The following is an 18,442-nucleotide window of genomic DNA, read 5'->3' as shown; positions in this document are numbered from 1 at the left end:
GCACAGGAATGCCGCTTTAAGGGATTAGGATTTGGTAGGCTGCCTGAGGGCCCCTTTTTCTGCAAACACCCTCTTTTTCTCTCCTGGCCCAGACACTCACTCCCACCCATCAGTAATTAAATGCTTTTCACCCACACTTGCAGGATAGATATAAATAACCCCCACCCTTTCAAAAGATCAGCTCTCTAAAGGTGAAAGGTCTTCATTCACAAACAGACTTGAGGATGCAAGGTTTGGGGTGGGGGCAGGAAGAAAAGGCAAAAGAGAGCGTTCATGGGTGGGGCATTCGACACTGCTAGCATTCACCTACAGAACTGAAGGACTGCCTGGAGGAGACAGTCTCCAGGCTGTACCATATGGGGAAGAGAGAAAAGACAAGGGAGATATATTTCAGGGGAGCAAAGAGATCTCTGAAGCTGCCAGGCCTATGCTGTTCTGCTGCTCCTCTCAGCATGCATGTTAAGAGGCAAAAGGCACTGCACCCTTGGATCTGTGCACATCCACCACCAGAAGGTCATTTCAGAAAGCAGCAAGATAGCAACTCTATGGCAGCTCACGGATCAGAAGCTGTGGCACTGCAACCCATCCATGAGTCACAAACCCACACTCTTCAAGTGATCCAAAGGACCATCTTCTACCATAAGTGGCCGTCTTCCAATTGTATCACAAGCAGAAGCTTTGCTCTGGCATCTCTCCTTCTTTTTCCAGAGTGGGTTGTAATTGGAAGCAGGACCTTTTCTTTCAGGTAAGGAGCTTTTTTTTAAATATCAGATAAACTCTTTTTCTGATTACTAATCATGATTTTATTTCTGCTGTTTTAATCTTTGCTGCTCTGCTAATTTTAATAGATACAACTGACTGCCGTTTTAAGCGTTACAAACTTTAAATGGCTGGAAATGACATATTTGAGCAGTAAAGTTCAAAACAGAGATTTTAAATTGAGGATATTAATATTGAAAGAGTTTATTTTGTTAGTTGCCCTGACAACCAGTTTGTCTGAAGGGCATAATGTAAATGTTAACTCAAAACAAAAATAACTATACTTCTTAAAATATTAAAATCCATTTTATACCACACCACAGATCTAAGCACCAAAGCTGTCTTTAGTAGCATTCTTTATAAACAGTAGACCTTGAAAAGAATTAAGTTCACATTAATACAATTTTCTTGTAAACTGTAACTTGCTGCTTCGCACAGACACATCCAAAACTCACAAGAATTTTTCAATACGCATGCTTTAATAGCCTAAAAATTACAGATCAACACTCGAGGTCTTTAAAGTGGATGTCTGATTACCCTAAGCACTTGTAGCACATCTGTTAACTGGAGCTTGCCAACACAAGCTGATGAAACTCTTCAGCAAGTGTGAAGTCAGTCATGATTACAAGATGAGTTCATATTAACTGACTATTTCAGCCAGTACCAGTTAAAACTGAAGTCATCCATCTTTTAAGTTAGCTAACATAAGGTTACTTTGCTTCTCAGCGTAGATATGAAAAGAAAATCCAACAGAAACATTTCGGCCTTCTTATATTTAACTATTTTATTTTATTTTAATTTTTAGATTTATATCCCGCCCTTTCCCGCAAGCGGGCTCAGGGCAGCTTACAACATAATTCAATACAATTACAAATAAATATAAAACATCATAAAAACACACAGCTTAAAAATTTGAGGGCAGAACAACATATTCAATCCAGAGAACTTTGGAAACTTTAGAAAAATAACTCAATTTTCCAAAACAAAAACCACAATGAGTTATTTTAGTGACCTGTTTTGCAGTTAAATTTCTAGCCCACTTTACATCTGAGCAGTTTACAGTAAAATATGTGATAACATTATACAAAAGAACAAAAACTGAAGAGGTCCCTAATGCACATTTCTTTCCTCCACAGTGTAGGCTAGGTAAACACAACAGCCGGATAAGTGCTTGTTCATGACTGGAAGGGATGTCACTGATTTAGAACCCACCAAGGGGAAAAACTCCCACCCTCACCCAATTGGATCGGGGAACAAGACAAAGCTCTTCAAATCCTTTAATGCAGAAACTAGAAACTGCAAGAACAAGACGACTAAAGAAAAATTATTGGTAAGATAAATTCTGAAGATAAAGTCCTCGGCTATCTCAACACTTTTCCAATACCAGTGGAACAATGCACTGTGAAGATCAACAGCTATGAATGGTGGTCTCATCCCATACACCAGAAGATGAGCCACAATTTTAAAAATGGACTTATACTTTAAGTATATCTAGCATATACTTTACCTAGTTTTCCCTTTTTTTCTTGGCAAACCAAAATTCATTCAGCCTAAGCTTATAATTCACTTGCACTCATCTTGTAGAGTTAAGGAAGAATCAAATCAAATCTAACCTAGTCCTAGGATCAATGAATTCTTATCCAACCTATCTAAAATAAAGAAAACTTTCCCACTGAGTAACAAGCATCAGAAATTAAGCAACCCATAGGATTTAATTTACTCCATCATATGGATCCAATAGCAGAAGGAAACTAGAATTAAGGATGTGAGACAGTCACAAGTAGGATGTGCAGCTTCAGCCTTACAAAGAATGTCTAGATTGTACTTGTTCTCTCATTTACTCTGATATACTTAAGAAGTCAGTCCTGAAACAAAGAAGCCACTTTCCTGGAAAAATATTATTTAACATATTCCAGCTACTTCAATAACTTCAGTGTGTCTGTATCTCTTACAATATGGGTAACCAGATGCTAAAGAAACAGCAAACATAAAATATTAAAATCCCACAAACAATGCTAAAATTATATATATCCACACATATGCATATATAGTTCATATTTTAAAATATTTAGCTCTTTTATTTTCTCACATTATATTCACAATGCCTACATTACAGACTACTATCATCCATTGGAAATGCCTAAAGCAATCTAAGTATCAATAAACAATATAAAAAAAACCAATATTTTGCTCAGAGAGGTACAATGAGATCTAAATGCCACCTCTTAGGCCAGGGTATTGGACTCATTTGTTATAAGGACCGGATACGGCATAAATGGAACTTTGTGGGGCTAGGCCATGGATGTAATGCCAGGTAGCAGAGATATAAACTTGACAAAGGATACAGAAACACAACTGAAGATATTATTTTTTACTTAAAATACAAACATGCTTACAACTCTTGTGATATTTTGTTTAAATGGAAAGGAGGGAGAATACTGGGATTCAGCAATGCAATTTTTAAAATAAAACATTAAAAAAGCACAAGGATCACAGCAGAAACTAAAAATATAAGCTAAATATATAAAGTGATCTGAGCCTAGGAAAATGTGAAATTACTGGGCATTGCAAGCTTCTCCCCTCGCCCATGTCTACTCAAAGTGGCAATGTCCTCTCTCCGGTGTAATGTCCCCCTTTGGCTGTGAACTCCCAGGTTCAAGAACTCTCTCATGCACCCAATTTTATGTTTATTCAGCAATGACAAGCTGGATCAAACATCAGTTTTGGAAGGAAAGAACTCCAGCAAGCAACAGCTTCAGATAACATAAACACTGCACAGACCAAATTGCAAAGAAAGTGTGGAACGGATTTTCCATTAAGGCATCTTGGCCCAGACAGACTACTCTGGGACTGGAATGACAGCCCCCAGAGTGAAAGACAATCCCCGGGAGTAGCAGAAGCATTCTGGGATAAGAATGAGGGACCCCAGAGTGGAATTTCATTCCCAGAAAGCTGCTACTACTCCCAGGGGCTGTCATTCCACTCTGTGCCCTGTCATTCCAGTCCCACAATACAGATTATATTGCTAGGGGCTGTCATTCTACTCTGGGAGCTGTCATTCTAGTCCCAGAGCAGTCTATTTGGGTGTACTGACCTTAATGGAAAATCTATTCCACATTTTCCTTGCAACCTTGCAAGCCCAAAAGAACTTCTTGCCAAAGTAGGCAAAGACAAGACCAAGGGAGCTGGGAACAAAGGGAGAGGACAGGCAGGGGAAGCGGAGGGGGGAAAGAGCCACAGGCTGGATCAAAACCACAGGTGGACCATTTCTGTCATGTGGGTCTTAAGTTTGACATCCCTGTCTTAAGACAGCTATGGTAAAAGAGTGCACAGCACCCAACTTATCGTCCAGTAAAAAGGTAAAGTAGTTAAACTTACCTGTTCACCCTCCGAGGACACTTGTCTGGCTTAATATCCACCTCATAGAGGTAGACGTCTATCTTTGGGATTTCAACTTGGAAGCAGTTGGCCAGTAATTTGATCGGCTTGCCCATGGTGCCATAGCCAGGACGTCTGGGCACCATGAGCAGGGGCTGTGCCCCAACGGGTCCTGCAAAGAGGGAAAAAAATCAGTGTATAGTTTAGAACTGAAAACTGAAGGGATTTTATGGATTCTGTAAACCAGAGGTCCCCAACCACACCAGGCCACAGACCAGTACCAGTTTGTGGCCTGTTAGCAACTGGGCAGCACCACCCCTTTTGCCTGGGCTGGCAGAAGGGGCAGTTGATCTGCAGGGGTCCTTAAATGGGAAGGGGAGGCAGATTGGCTGCTTCTGCCCCTCACTGCCCAGTGAGGAAGCTGTAGCAGCAGCCCCAGGGTCCCCCCCCCCCATTTACAGACCCCGATGGGGGACGGGCAGGGGGCAGCCTGGAGCATCAAAAAAACCAGTGGTCCCCTCCCCCCCACCCGGGTCCATGGAAAAATTGTCTTCCAGGAAACCAGTCCCTGGTGCCAAAAAGGTTGGGAACTGCTGCTGTAAACCACCTAGAATGCTAGGAAAAGGAATATGATAATTTCAAACCAAAGTCAAAACGAAAATATCACACTACCAGTCAATTTAATGGGTTTGGATCAAGCATAAGGATTGCAGACCTATCTTACTTCCCACTTTCTACACCCCCCCCAAGAGTCCTTCTTGAACTCAGAAATGTTCACTACTGGGGTCGCAGGACCCATACAGAATAACAGCAGCATGTGGTGGAGTGGAAAGGAGGCAAAAGCACTCCATTCTTACTCTTCTGTCAGTGGAGCTTCACCAACCACACCATCTGGAAAAGTAATTTTGTCTCCTTTTTCTTCTCCACCTCCGTCCATTGACACACACACCCCAGCTATTATTCCATACAGGTCTCAAAAATATTCCAGCGGTTAGAAAAGGCTGTTACATGGCTGGGAAAGTGAAGAAGATCTTTTAAAGCCTTCTACTTGTAAATTGCTGAATTTTAGAGAAGATGAACCAGTTAAAAAAGGCAAGAGAAAAAGCTTGCTGAAATCCACAAAGCATGCTACAGTAAACATATGGATGGTCACCTAAGAGAGCATCTAGTCTGACATCCACAGACTGCCACAGATCCACTCAACACAACTCCAGAGTATCTTAGAAGCTTAGTGCAAGGCAAAGAGGTTATCAATTACTCAGGCAATCATGCAAACCTGCATAATGCAAGGGAAGGAAAGAATTCCAAAGGCACTAGTAAGATGAACAAGAAAGCTAAGTCTTTACAGTAATTAGGTGGGCCCAGAATGGGAGCAAAACCATGACAATTTTTCAAGGCAAATTCTCATACAGAGAGAACAAGTTTTCAAAGCAATTTCCACTTAAATGCATTCACATCCCATTTGTAACTATTAGTCAATGTACCTGCTGCCTTCTTTAATCCAAATGGTTGTGTGATTTGATTTATATCCTGCTTTATGATCATGAGATCCACCAAGCATCTTAGGACAGTTTAAGACAATACAGCCTCTCCCCACATTGTCAATATATTAAACCCCTACAGCTCTGCTTTAGATCTGATTTTGTTGGCAGGCTTGGAAAAACAGTTAATGGTTGGTGATTCACAGGATTAGAGATCTTTAGTGTACTGGGAGTGTTCCATATATTCCTAAAAGTATTATTGTATTGCCTCTGTCTTTGATGCTAAACATGCCACACTTTTAGTTCTATTGCTACCATTACACTTATTTTCAGTTACCATTTAGCCTTCTTTAGCATGGATGACAAAACTAGGATGAACATTCCCACCGTGACCCCCTCAGTGCCTTTTCAAAAGCAACAATACCTCCCTTATTCCTGCAATTAGATGCAGCATTTTTAATCCACACTTTCTGCATTCGCATTCACTGACTCCTTCCCATGCTCAATCAACAGCCCAGTCAGACACCCTAATCGTTCTTTCTCCCCTCCCCCTTTTTACAACCCCTCAAAACAATGACCCAGATACCATACTTCATCATTAATTTGAGGAAGACTTTCTCTACATTCACTTTGTTGGTTTTCTCTTCTTAAATTCCACTGTTTGAAAATCCAGACTTTATATTATCTCGCTTTTTACTAGTCTGGATTATAAAGCAGAAGACACTCTTCACATATACCACATTTTACACTTCTTCTTTGCGTTGCTTTCTAATTTTGTAATTCTAGTCCTATTGCACTGTTTATTGGATGTATTATACTGCCTGACTGTTGTTTTTATATTTTGTGATCTGCCTTGAGCCTCAGTCAGAAAGGTGGGCAATAAATACTGCAAGTTGTTTAAAAATAGAAAACACACCAGTTGCAGCAAAAATGCATAATGCCGGTCTACCATTTGAAGAGAAGAGCATACTATCACTGCAGTACTGATGAGAGGTTCAGCATCCTGGATTTTCGAACACTGGCTTGCTAGATCATTTTGCCAACTAGTGATTCAAATTATGCTCCCATTAAACAGTTAGTTTGCAGTGTAGGGGGCCAAAAGTAAACCCACTATTTTCTCCCAGAGAAGCTGAAGTAAGGGGTTTTATAATGTAATGTGAATAAAATACAGGCATTCTCTTTGGAAAGTCTGACCTTACAAAGAACAGGTTAAGCCAAGCATTTTATGTGGAAACACTTAAGAATTGTCTCTCAATCCCCACAGGAAGAGAAGGTTGCCACTTAGGGGAGTCAGTTTCAATGAACTGAAACACATCAGTGCAAGACAGATTAACACAAGAAAAGCATACATTCCTGGGACCGACAGCTATATCTTCCTCTCAGCATTCTTTGTTCCCTCCTTTCCAGATTAAGCTGTGAAGATCCCTTGGACAGGAAGCACAGACAGCAGATTGCCAGTTCTCATTTCAGTCTTTGTTTGTCTCAAGTGAAAAAGGGAGTGAGCAATTTAACAGATAAATATTGAAAATTACACTGGGGTTCTTGAAATGATTCACAGTGTGAATGTCATTTGTAGGTGTGATGAAGTCATTCAAAAATCCCCCTTTTACACTCCTACTCAATGACAGAGGCTGGATGTATTTCCACCGACTGACTTAAGCTGTGATATAATTCTTGTGAGCAGATAAAAGTAGACAAGACAACAATCACAAAAAGTTTTTCCTTACTGATACTGAAGTACATAATACTCATGGGGATTCAAGAGCTATATAAGAACAACAAGCTGTAGCAATAAGCGACATACAGAATGCAACAGAAGAGCAGCATCACATCACATGAACCCAACACTTTTGACAAGACTTTCCCAGTAACCGTTTCACGGTGGGTTATTTAAGCAACACATTCATCTACAAACCTAGTGCCCAAAATAATGTCAAGAATACAACATAATTAGGTAAGCAAGACAGATAAACAAGAACAGCAAACAGCTGCACAGGAAAGAAAACCATGTCACTCTGCTACTATACAGGCTATACTTTATAAACCACTAAAAAATTAATCTTAAGAAAACATCACAGCCAAGGCTCCCATTCAAAACACATCTACCACACTTTCTTTTCTGAGATCCCTGGGGACGGACTGTTAAGTGCAACAGAGACATGCACGAGGCTGAGCAGATTCCACACTAGAAAGGCTTAGCAGAAAGATTTTGTTTTGTGTTTGATATTTAAACTAAATTGTCTGTGATTAGAGTAATTTTCTTCCAACACAAACTAATCACTATGGGATTTTTCTCCCCTACCCTTGGCATGAGGTTTGGTTTGGTTGACTTGCTGTCTAATTTACTACACTTGTTCCTGACTGCAGGAATCTAAAGCTTAGTCCCGACTATCCAGATGGTGGAAGTTTATTTAAACCGGGAGATGACATGTTGCACAAAGGGTGATTAATGAATCAAGAAACTGGCCTTATTGCAATAGAATAGACTAGATGATCTGTAGATCTTGGCCTAGTCCTTAGGTGACACACCCAAGTTTAAAACCAAATGTAGTGGTTAGCACCACCCAGTTACTGACCAAGCAGTGCTATCAGTGCACAGCCTGCTCAAAAGTCTAGCATCAGTTCCTCTATGAATTAACCAAGTGAATTTTTACACCAAGTAGTGATGGTACATGTTAATATCTATATATCTCATTCTCAACATGCCCCCTCTCCATGTGGATACTTATTTTTACAGATAGAGGGCACATGGAGGGTACAGAGATTTTCCTGCACACTTGCAGCGCTCCTTGGTGTGCAGAAAAATCTTACATATTTAAAAAATTATACGGGCGAACACTTAATTCTCCTAAAACAGCTTGCTCTGAGCCTGCGCACAGAATTTACTCACTGAGGTACAGGAATAGTCGCTGTGCCCACTCCACCTCTAATGGTCCTTACTGCTGCAACAACTGTCCCCACTGCAGCTGGGACCATTGGAAAAAGACACTGCAGATGCAAGGAAAGCCACCTCACCAAAAACTGTCCCTGCTAGACCCCTCCCCACCACCCCCAGGACTACTGCCAATTAATGCCTGCAACTTACTGTCCATGCCACCACTTACACTGCTCACCACCAGAACCATTGCCAACATACAGGAAGTTAGGACCACAGCTTCCTGAGCCACCACTGGGGCTGTCACAAAAAAATGACAGGTGGAGAAGGGGGAATTTGCTGGGGGGAGACAGAGAAAGGACAACAGAATGGCTCGGGGGAGAGAGGAAAAAAGGGGGATTGGCTTCAGATAGAGAGATGAAGAAGGGGAAATTGGCATGGGGGTTGGCAGGAAAGAGAAGATATTGGATTTATAACCCGCCCACTCTGAATCTCAGAGCGGTCACAATCTCCTTTACCTTCCCTGTCCCCCACAACGAACACCCTCTGAGGTAGGTGGGGCTGAGAGAGCTCTCACAGAAGCTGCCCTTTCAAGGACAACTGCGGTGAGAGCTATGGCTGACCCAGCAGCTGCAAGCGGAGGAGTGGGGAATCAAGCCCGGTTCTCCCAGATAAGAGTCTGCGCACTTAACCATTACATCAATGGTTCTCTGGGAGTAGTCTTGGTGCAGGGAGGAGAAGAAAAAGAAAGGGAGAAAGACGGGGGGGAATGAAGACATAAGTAAGAGAAGGAGTGGGGGAAGGAAGATGAGAGAGGTGGAGAAGGTGTGGTAGGAGAGGGGAATAAGCAAAGCTGGGGAAATGGAATGATTGTCAGAGAAGGTAAGGGTTAGAACTAGAGTGAAGGAATGCTGACAGAAAAAGGGAGAGGGAAAGAAAGAAGGAGAAGTTTGTTACAAAAAGTGTGGAGGAAGCAAAGGAAGGGAAAAGATGAAGAGGTAATGGAGTGCTAAGAGTAGGGAGGTGGAGGTGGGAAGAGACCAAGGGTAGGTGGGAATACAGCAATAGTGGGGGGTGAATGAATGTGAAGGGTGGGTGGCAGTGGAGTGCAACATATTATGAAACATTGTGTTGTGGGTCCCTTCTTGTATTCACTACAAACGGAAACCTGCAAGGACTTATAAGGGGAAGGGAGATGTCATGTTTCAATCTCCCCACTATTTCCCTTCCCTGAAAGCCCCAACAGTCTCTCCCCTTTTCCTGCTTCCTTCATTCCTTTCCAGCCACCAGCCAACCTACCTTCAGCTGTTCCCTATCTTCTGTTTTCTGTCCTGCTGACAGCCTCTACCTGGGAAAATTCTGGCCAAGTTGCACGGTGCTAGCCACCTAGCGAAGCCCAGTTGTGCACTGTCTGCCACCGGGTTCAGTTATGTGGTGGAGGACACAAAGGATTTGCACCTCACTTTCTCCTGCACCCTCTTCCCAATGTTATTTCTTTTCTCCTCCTGGCAGCCCCCACACTCTTTACCTATCCCTGCTTTCTTTTCTCCTTCTCACCCACCCACCTTTTATTTGTCCTTCATCTTCAGCTATATTTAGCCAGATTGGTGTAGTGGTTAAGTGTGCAGACTCTTACCTGGGAGAACCGGGTTTGATTCCCCACTCCTCCACTTGCACCTGCTGGAATGGCCTTGGGTCAGCCAGAGCTCTGGCAGAGGTTGTCCTTGAAAGGGCAGCTGCTGGGAGAGCCCTCTCAGCCCCACCCACCTCACAGGGTGTCTGTTGTGGGGGAGGAAGGGAAAGGAGATTGTGAGCCGCTCTGAGACTCTTCAGAGTGGAGGGCGGGATATAAATCCAATATCTTCATCTACCTCACAGGGTGTCTGTTGTGGGGGAGGAAGGGAAAGGAGATTGTGAGCCGCTCTGAGACTCTGTCCTTGAAAGGGCAGCTGCTGTGAGAGCCCTCTCCAGCCCCACCCACCTCACAGGGTGTCTGTTGTGGGGGAGGAAGGGAAAGGAGATTGTGAGCCGCTCTGAGACTCTGTCCTTGAAAGGGCAGCTGCTGTGAGAGCCCTCTCCAGCCCCACCCACCTCACAGGGTGTCTGTTGTGGGGGAGGAAGGTAAAGGAGATTGTGAGCCGCTCTGAGACTCTTCGGAGTGGAGGGCGGGAAATAAATCCAATATCATCATCATCTTCATATTTATTCATTTGTATCATTCTCCTCTCCATTTCATCCTCACAACAATCCTGAGAGGTTGGTTAGGCTGAGAATCTGTGACTGATACCAGGCCTAAGTAAATTTTAATGGCAGAGTGGGGAGTTCAACCATGGTCTTCAAGATCCTAGCCTGAAACTCTAACCATTACACTATACTGGCTTTTGTGGGGTGGCTGCAACAATAGCATACAGCCACTCCTGGGTGAGTTATGGTATCAAGTCACCCAGTGGCTGCTGCCAGTCCTGGACTTGATGAGTTTTGCCTCTACGGCCAAAACAGCCTGGAAAGGGTTCTGCTCTCCTCCCCCTGCCCTTTACTGATAGAAACCAAGGCTTGAAGACTGACAACATTGTTGCAATTGCCTACCAATTCCCCAGTGGTCACTGAAAAGTAATTTGTTTTTTTCAACCTACAGGCACTGCTTCAATTCTTTTTTGGAGGTGTTAACTCCCCATGTATGTATATGTATGTTTATTTCCTTAGATTTCAGTTTTTTCTGCAAACTTGAGGCTTTTTCAGGTTTGTAGAAAGATCTGTCTGCTCATAGCCCCAGTCTCTGAGTTCAAGTATCCACAGATTTAGCCACAAATGCATTACAGCAAATCAAGCATCCAGAGAACAAATGTTTTCTAATGCCACCTTACTTAGCTTAATGTATGAATGTGCTACAGGGCTGAAGAAACAGATCTGCCTAATCACTGGTTATTTTTAATAAGAACTTCAAAAACTCCAGAACACTAAAAACATGCAATACTAAAAGACTCCAGCATTATTTATCAGCACACTGGGCATTCCTCAAGCATATCTGTTAACTGTCCTTTTTAAATGATTTTATAGTTGCTCATACATTATGTGTAATGAGTCAACTAGTAAATAGATACAGATGTTAAAACTAGTGGACGCAAGTTTAAGAGTTTAGAATGTTGCAATACTACTTTCCAACTCAATGGTAAACCAGCAAAAATCAAATCACTTAAATGCTAGACAAATGATAATCTGTTGTAATTTCAAACACTTCTATGTTTAAAGAAAACACAGACCTGTGACTGGTTGACATGGGATTTACTGTGATGTTCCCTCCACCCACCCCACTATACAGTAATTGCAGATGCACGTATGGGAAATTCTTTCAAGAATAAGATGTACAATTATACTGACAAGCTGATTAAATAAATATCAACCTACATGTACCATGTATTTATCATGTACACAGCTCTGATTGGCTATTTATCTTAAGTGAATGTCAGAACAGTCACTGAAGTAATTGCTCATATAATATAACTACAGAACATGATATTGCAGAATAGGGTCAGAGAGACCTATGAAACGTTTGGGACCCCAAGGCTAGTCAACTTCTATATGCAAACCCCTAGTTTCCAACTGCTTCCCCCCCCACACCCCTGCACAGCAGCATAATAACTGGTGGGAGAAACTGCCTATATATTATCTCATAGCTAAATTTGCAGCAGAGAAAGAAGGAAAATAGGGCAGTGAAAAATATAACCCTCAACTGTCCTCTGAACAGCTTATAATTTACATGTTTTACATAGGAAGCTGTCTTATATCAAATTAGTTATAACCAACTACGGTATATCTTTTATATCAAATTAGACCAGTAGAGTCATCTAGTCCAGTACGGCCTACTGCAAGATCTTGGAAACTTGGCTTCAAGTGTCTAGGGTTTTTTTAAAAAAAATCTGTTTTGACTGATAAAATAAAAGCTCTTTTTCTCTACCAATTTTAATAGCAGGCCAAACAGCCACCCAGCCCTATGGAACTCAGAGTCTGGATTCACAACATCCCACAAATGGAGCCAAATATTTCTCCTTGACTTTATGTTTGATGCATCAAGTATAAGCTCTGAAACTGCACAGCATTCTGAGGGGCTTACTCTCTTGCCCATAAAAAACAAACATGCAGAAAGCAGAACTTCTTAGGATGAAAAAAGAGGTCCAGCAGCACCCTCCACCTAAGGTCTAACTTGGTTTATTTATTTATCAGATTTATATCCCGCCCTCCCCTGACGGGCTCAGGGCAGCTAATAACAGTTAAAAACATTATTAGGAAACATAGAATATTAACAATAAAATATATAATAAAACATTCCACCAGTTCTCACCACTGGTGCACCACTTGTAAGATGGTTTTCCAAAGATTAGCAAAATGCTGTTTCCCCAACAACATTTAGACCATTAGAATTAATTGCATTTACATAGATGAGCAATTACTTCAGTGACTCACAAAGTTCCATGGAATATTAAATATAGAACGCTGCTTTGAAAAATACCCTAATACATGGAAGCGCCACCCATAAGTATGTTAAGCATTCATTAAACACAGGCCTCAGATTCAGCAGGAGCTCTCAGGAGCATGGCTCCTGAACCTTTCTGACAGTTCCCCCTATTCCTCCCCACCTACCTTGTCCATTGAATAGTAGGTGCAGCTGCATAACAATCCCTGGATTAGGAGTACAGGCAGCTAGCCAGCCACCAGGGGCTTTGCCATGCCCCCAGCAGCCCTCATTAACCCCTGAAGAAGCCCACACCACCCTTTCTCCACTTCTTTTGGGTGGCGGATGGCTTGCTGGCCTTTTGACTGGGGGGATCTCTAGCCAGCCCAAGCAGGCCTCGCTCACCCGGGGCTCTCCTTTCTTGCATCGGGTTGCTTTTGGCTGGGGGTGGTGGTGGCATATACTAATGAGTTATACTAATGAGCTCCGCCATCTATTTTTCTACAAAACGACCACACACATTTAACTCAAGGACCCCTTGCTGATTTAGTTGCTCCATCTTTTTTAAACTACTTCTCCTGGGCCAGCCAATACTTCCCTGGCTTCAAAGTATTTTCCCAGTACATTGGAAATTGGGGGGGGGGGGGGGGACACAACCCTTTACTGTACCAGGGCTTGGAATGTACACTGCCTAGTGTAAAACACTTTCCTTCTGGGAAACATCTTTACGCAGAGAATGAAACTCACTTGTATCCCACAGGCACAGGAGTTAAAAACCACTTGAAGGAAAGTAGTATACAACAATGCAGGAAACACGTCTACTGTAGCAAGCTGGGAATAGGGTTTTCAAGGCAGCAGACAAACTCCACAATTGAGAATGATACATTTACACATCTATCTCCAATTCTGATATTTCTATGTGCTTCACTCTTTTTCCCCAGGATTAAACCAAACAACAGTGGTCTTATATATGTAGCTTGTTATTCCTCTTTACATCTGTTAAAACATCTTCATTATGTTGTATATGTTTAAGATCAGGTAGTTGCGGGGAGAATTGGAAGGATGTGCAAATCAAAATGAAGTCGCACAGCAACTGGTAGGGAATTGATCTGTTGAACCTGGGAAAAGAGAAGCCCAGAGGTGTTTTAAGTTTAATTTGATTTATACCCCGCCCTCCACGCCAAGGCGGGCTCAGGGGGAGCTACTACTCAGACTTTGTTCTAGAACTAGTGAAGTCAGGGATAAGAAAATTATTTATTTCTAGGGGGTTTTTTAAAAGAGGAAAATGCTGCCTAAAAGGTACACAATCTGATCATCAGAACCTTAAAATAACACTTATTTCTAGAGGAAACCTCTGGAACTGCATCCAGCACATCTGTAACAGGTGTACTGAAGCTGCTCAATACTGAGCCAGACAATTCGTTCATCTAGCTGACTGACTGGCAGTCATCTCTTCATGGTCTCAGGAAGAAGACTTTCTCTACACTGCTACTCAAGATCCTTTCACTCAAGATGCCAGATCTTCAACCCGGGACCTTCTCTATAGCTGAACTGTAGGCATCTTTCCTTCTACGTACTCTTGCATAGAGAGTGAGATGCATGGGAATAATGCCCAGAAGTGTTAAATGTTGTTTCCTTGTAATCAAAAGAAAACAGCACTTGGGGAGGAGTGTGCCAACAGATCCACAGAGCTTAAGATGGTGACGGTAACTAAGTATGGTTATTTGGAAATAACTGTTCAATAAGACTTAAAGTCACAAACTTAAAAGCTAGTTACCATTCCCTGAATGTTCAATAGCTTACACACAATTTTGTAATTCAGTTACTTTCTTACTTACCAACTAATTAGGCTGTCCACGTTAAAAGTCTTGTGGTAAGTATTTGTATACTAAGAAAAGAGATTTGTATTTGTACACCAAGAAGAGAGATTAAGGGTCTGTGCATCTCTCCAATTAAAAAGCAAGCCTAATAGCTACCACAGAAAAATGTATGTTATAATCACAATTCTTCCATACAACAAATTCCCTGTTACATAAAAATAACCTTCATGGTGTACCATAAAAAACACCGAATACACTTACATATTTTAAACCTTTCTCTTCTCACAGTGACTCATGGAGCCGCTCATCAGTAACCTTTTTAATGCTCAAGCTCAGTGTAACAAAGCAACACACCTTGAACCAGCTTTCAAAATAGTTTGGCTGTGTGAAGATGTGGATCACAACGACAATTCCAAAACCATTTTGCAAAATGGGATAAAACTGGGCAGAATTTGATGCTTAAAGATCTAAGACTGACAGAATAAAAATAATGATGAAAGTAAATCCTACAACAATGTATCACAAAATTGAGAATCCAGCTATTTGCTCGCATTAGTCAACACTGGCACTAATTAGTTTAGGATGGTCATAGGTGGGGCTGTAATTCAGTGATACAGCATCTGTGTGGCAAGCAGAAGGTTCAGTCCCTGGCTTCTCCTGCTAAAAGGTAGTAGGCGATGCAAAAAAATTTCACCTGAGGCCTTTGAGAGCTGCCGACAGTCTGAACAGATAGTACCTTGGTAGCACAATTCAGTTTACAGTAGCTTAATGTGCAGTCACGGTGGTGGAAAGTGCTGTCAAGTCACAGCTGACTCTTAGTGACCCCATAAGCCTTTCAGGACAAGCGACATTCAGAAGTGGTTTGCCATTGCCTGCCTCTGCGGCATGACCCTGATATTCCTTGGAGGTCTCCCAGCCAGGACCATGCGTAGTGATAAGCAGCCACAAAGACCACTGGCTATAGGGATATTGGTGCTCTGGGTTCCTGACATGCAGCATTTACATCTCCAACTGCAAATAATGTAAATACACAAAATTATTGTGTTTTAACAAGTGGGCTTAACTGCCAGTACAAACAAATCTACCCCATTTCACAACCCAAAGAAGGCATTGCCTTTTACCAGTTTAAAACGGTTAACTATCTGCAACCTTTCTGGGCACAAAAGATGGCCACATCTAGATTAGATTACTGGAATATGCTCCATATGGGCTATGCTGCCCTTGAAAAGTATTTGGAATCTTTAACGGGTACAGAATGCTGCAGACAGGATGCTGACTATCATTTCAGTCACCGACCATCTTCATCACCTTTCAATTTATTCCCAGGCCCAATTCAAGGTATTCACCTTTAAAGCCTTATACGGTCTGCAGCCAACTTACCTTAGGAACTACCTACTCCTATACTAATCTACCTGACCACTATGTTCACCTTCAGGGACCCTGCTTCAGGTACCCCTGCTGTCTGAGGGTAGATCTGTAGCAATCTGGGAGAAGGCCTTTTCAGTCATGCGCAAAGACTCTGGACCTTCCTCCTCAAGGATATTCATCTTCCTCCTTTTATCATTGTCTTTTGCTAGTGCGTGAGGGCATGAATTCTACAGGACTTCTACAGTTAAGTTATAGGGACTTACTACTAAGCTAAAAAAAAAAAAAGACAAAACAAAAAACACTCCTTACATTTGCACTGGCCACAACAATTCTGCAATTATTAGGGTTTGTAGAATCTTTCGGGATCAAGTGCCGTGTTCTACTGGAGAAAGTTTTCCTTCCAGACGTTTCGTTCTCAGCTGCGGAGAACATCCTCAGTGGCGTTGCAGTGGCGTCCAAGCTGCAACGCCACTGAGGATGTTCTCCGCAGCTGAGAACGAAACGTCTGGAAGGAAAACTTTCTCCAGTAGAACACGGCACTTGATCCCGAAAGATTCTACAAACCCTAATGATGTTACCAGCCGTGAAAACCTGGAATCTTTGATAATTCTGTAATTGTTTCAATTCCCAGAGGTCAGTGGGCTGTAGTGATTAGAGTGTTGGACTATGATCTTGTAGACCCAGGTTCAAATCCCCTCTCTGCCATGGAAGTTTGCTGTTTGACCCTGGGCCAATCTCAAGCTCTCAGCCTAGCCTACCTCATAGAGTTGCTGTGAGGATAATATGGAAAAGAGGAGAATGATCTTCTTAGCCATTTGGGGGCTTTACTGAGGAGAAAGGCAGGTTTCAGATGAAACAAATAATAAACAATCAGAAAATCTAAGTGCCAAAGCACATCAGCTTCCAGCCATCTACAATGCATGATCTGCCAAGCTACCATACAACAATCAAGCCAGTAATCCATCACCAAGGTTGCCCCTTTGCCCTCCAAACTAAGACAATTAAATAAATCTAACCATCACAGCCAAACAGAACCTCCATGGCCAAAGGCTCTGCCCACCAATTTACAAAGGAGAAACACCAGCGTTTACAGCCAGACAGAACCCTCCAGAGCCAAAGGCAGCATACCTCTGAATAATAATTGTCGGGAGAGGGGAAGGAGAGAAGAAGCCGACTTGTTGCCATCCCGCTCGGAGTTCGCGGACTTCCCCAGAGTAGCATGTTGGGGGAGGCGAACCTTTTCCTTTAAGCTATATATTTGACTCTAACCGCCCGCCTCCCCCGATAAGGTCCAGCTCTTCCAGAGCCCCGCATCCCGGCAGCCTCCTCCCTCACCTGCACTGCTGATTTCCATTCATGGAGCTCGGCGCAGCCCCTCCGGGGCTACGGGTGCCGGTCGGGTCCCTTCTCCGTGTCGTTCTCCTTGCGCCTTCCCGGTCCGGTCCGGCCGGGCCTGTGACGGTGCCGGCGGCTCTTGGCGCGGCCCCTCCTGACTCCGCTCTTTTTCTCAGCCAGCTCCGGCCAGTCTGCAGCGCGGTGACGGTTGAAGAGGCGGAAGTTGCGTGGCCGCCCGCAACCCCGACTCCTCTTGCTGGCTTCGCCTCAGACCAACTGACTTGAGCCGCCCGAGTTTCTACTTCGGCACACACTGAGGCGCAAGTCTCCGCCGCTCGCGAGGGGCGCGCATGTGCTGTTGTTCCTTCCCACCGGAAGTCCCCCTCTTGCCGATTAAGTCTGAAGAATTTCTCTTCAGTCGTCCGTGGGAGGCTTTCCGACGCTGGGCTATGCGCATGCGCGCCCAAGCACAACCCTTTTGCCGGAAGTCCTCCCCCTCCTCTTGCGCTTAACGTTCCCGCCCCTTCCTTTGACGCGCGCAACTGCAGGCGCCTTCTCGCTCGCCTTAACTACAAAAAAAGAAAAGCTGAACGGAAGCACCGGCATGGTTTGGCTCAGCAGCTATTTCTCCCTCGAGTCAGTTGGCGAATATAAATTTTTAAAGGGACGGCAGCGCGAGAAAGGCGGGGCCCGAAGAAGAAACGCCTGCGAGCCTCCCAGTTCAAATCCCTACCTTAGCAGCTGTGGTAGAAGACCTGGATAGCCCTCGTTTAAAACTAGTACGGTCTGTCGGGGTGCTAAATCCTATGCTAAGCATATATACTTGTACATCACCAAAGAACCATTATGTCCGCCATTTCTCAGCACAGAGGACTGGACCCTGCATTGCACCCTATAGTTTTATATCTATACAAAACCGTTCTGGAACAGTGTAATAATTAGGAGGGAGGGTGGCAGTGGTATAGCCCAGGGTTGG

General features: G+C 43.2%; 1 protein-coding gene across 1 annotated transcript in view; it reads right to left on the bottom strand.

Annotated features, from left to right (window-relative positions):
• LOC132586117 (protein argonaute-3) overlaps positions 1-17,846 on the bottom strand; it is a 60,505-nt gene extending 42,659 nt beyond the window's left edge. The window contains exons 1-2 of the mRNA XM_060258067.1: positions 17,467-17,846; positions 4,138-4,309 (exon numbers count right to left, since the gene is read on the bottom strand). Of these exons, the coding sequence (XP_060114050.1) occupies positions 4,138-4,309; positions 17,467-17,485 (191 nt within the window). The 5' untranslated portion in view covers positions 17,486-17,846. The remainder of the gene's footprint in view (positions 1-4,137; positions 4,310-17,466) is intronic.
• Between the last annotated feature and the right edge of the window lie 596 nt (positions 17,847-18,442).

This window comes from Heteronotia binoei, chromosome 17 (genome assembly GCF_032191835.1).
Source record: "Heteronotia binoei isolate CCM8104 ecotype False Entrance Well chromosome 17, APGP_CSIRO_Hbin_v1, whole genome shotgun sequence".
Lineage (NCBI taxonomy): Eukaryota > Metazoa > Chordata > Lepidosauria > Squamata > Gekkonidae > Heteronotia > Heteronotia binoei.
This window is presented reverse-complemented; position numbering and strand designations above follow the sequence as displayed.